This window comes from Penaeus monodon, chromosome 22, assembly GCF_015228065.2.
Source record: "Penaeus monodon isolate SGIC_2016 chromosome 22, NSTDA_Pmon_1, whole genome shotgun sequence".
Lineage (NCBI taxonomy): Eukaryota > Metazoa > Arthropoda > Malacostraca > Decapoda > Penaeidae > Penaeus > Penaeus monodon.
This window is the reverse complement of record NC_051407.1, coordinates 16613384-16613717: the sequence shown is the minus strand read 5'-3', so window position 1 is coordinate 16613717 and position 334 is coordinate 16613384. Positions and strand designations below refer to the sequence as shown.

Genomic DNA, 334 nt, shown 5'->3' with positions numbered 1-334 from the left:
ACGGATCTCTGCCATTATATGAAGACAAACCTGCTAAATAAACCATGCGAAAGACAAACTCCTTCCTCCAGAGCATTACAGTTATCACCTACGACCTTATTCCTCCTTAGAAGTACGGGCGGGATCATGAGTACTTCACAGCAGAAGCCGTCATGAACCTGTTCGTTTTGGGAGTAATCTTCCTCGCCATTTCACTCGCCGGGTTCATCGCCTCTACTACCTATTGTACTGTTAGACAAGGCGGTACTTGGGTCAACACGTGTATATTCGAAACCAGGGCGTCTCTTGGTATCGGTGCGGCCGCTGCGTCGGCAGGAGGTATATTTATTTAGCA

General features: G+C 47.9%; 1 protein-coding gene across 3 annotated transcripts in view; it reads left to right on the top strand.

Annotated features, from left to right (window-relative positions):
- LOC119586956 overlaps window positions 1-334 on the top strand; it is a 22096-nt gene that overhangs the window by 2199 nt on the left and 19563 nt on the right. For 2 of the 3 annotated variants that reach the window (XM_037935689.1, XM_037935690.1), the window contains exon 3: window positions 111-318. The exons of the other annotated variant lie outside the window; for it this stretch is intronic. In XM_037935689.1, coding sequence (XP_037791617.1) covers window positions 111-318 — 208 coding nt within the window. The remainder of the gene's footprint in view (window positions 1-110; window positions 319-334) is intronic. 3 annotated transcript variants of the gene reach the window in all.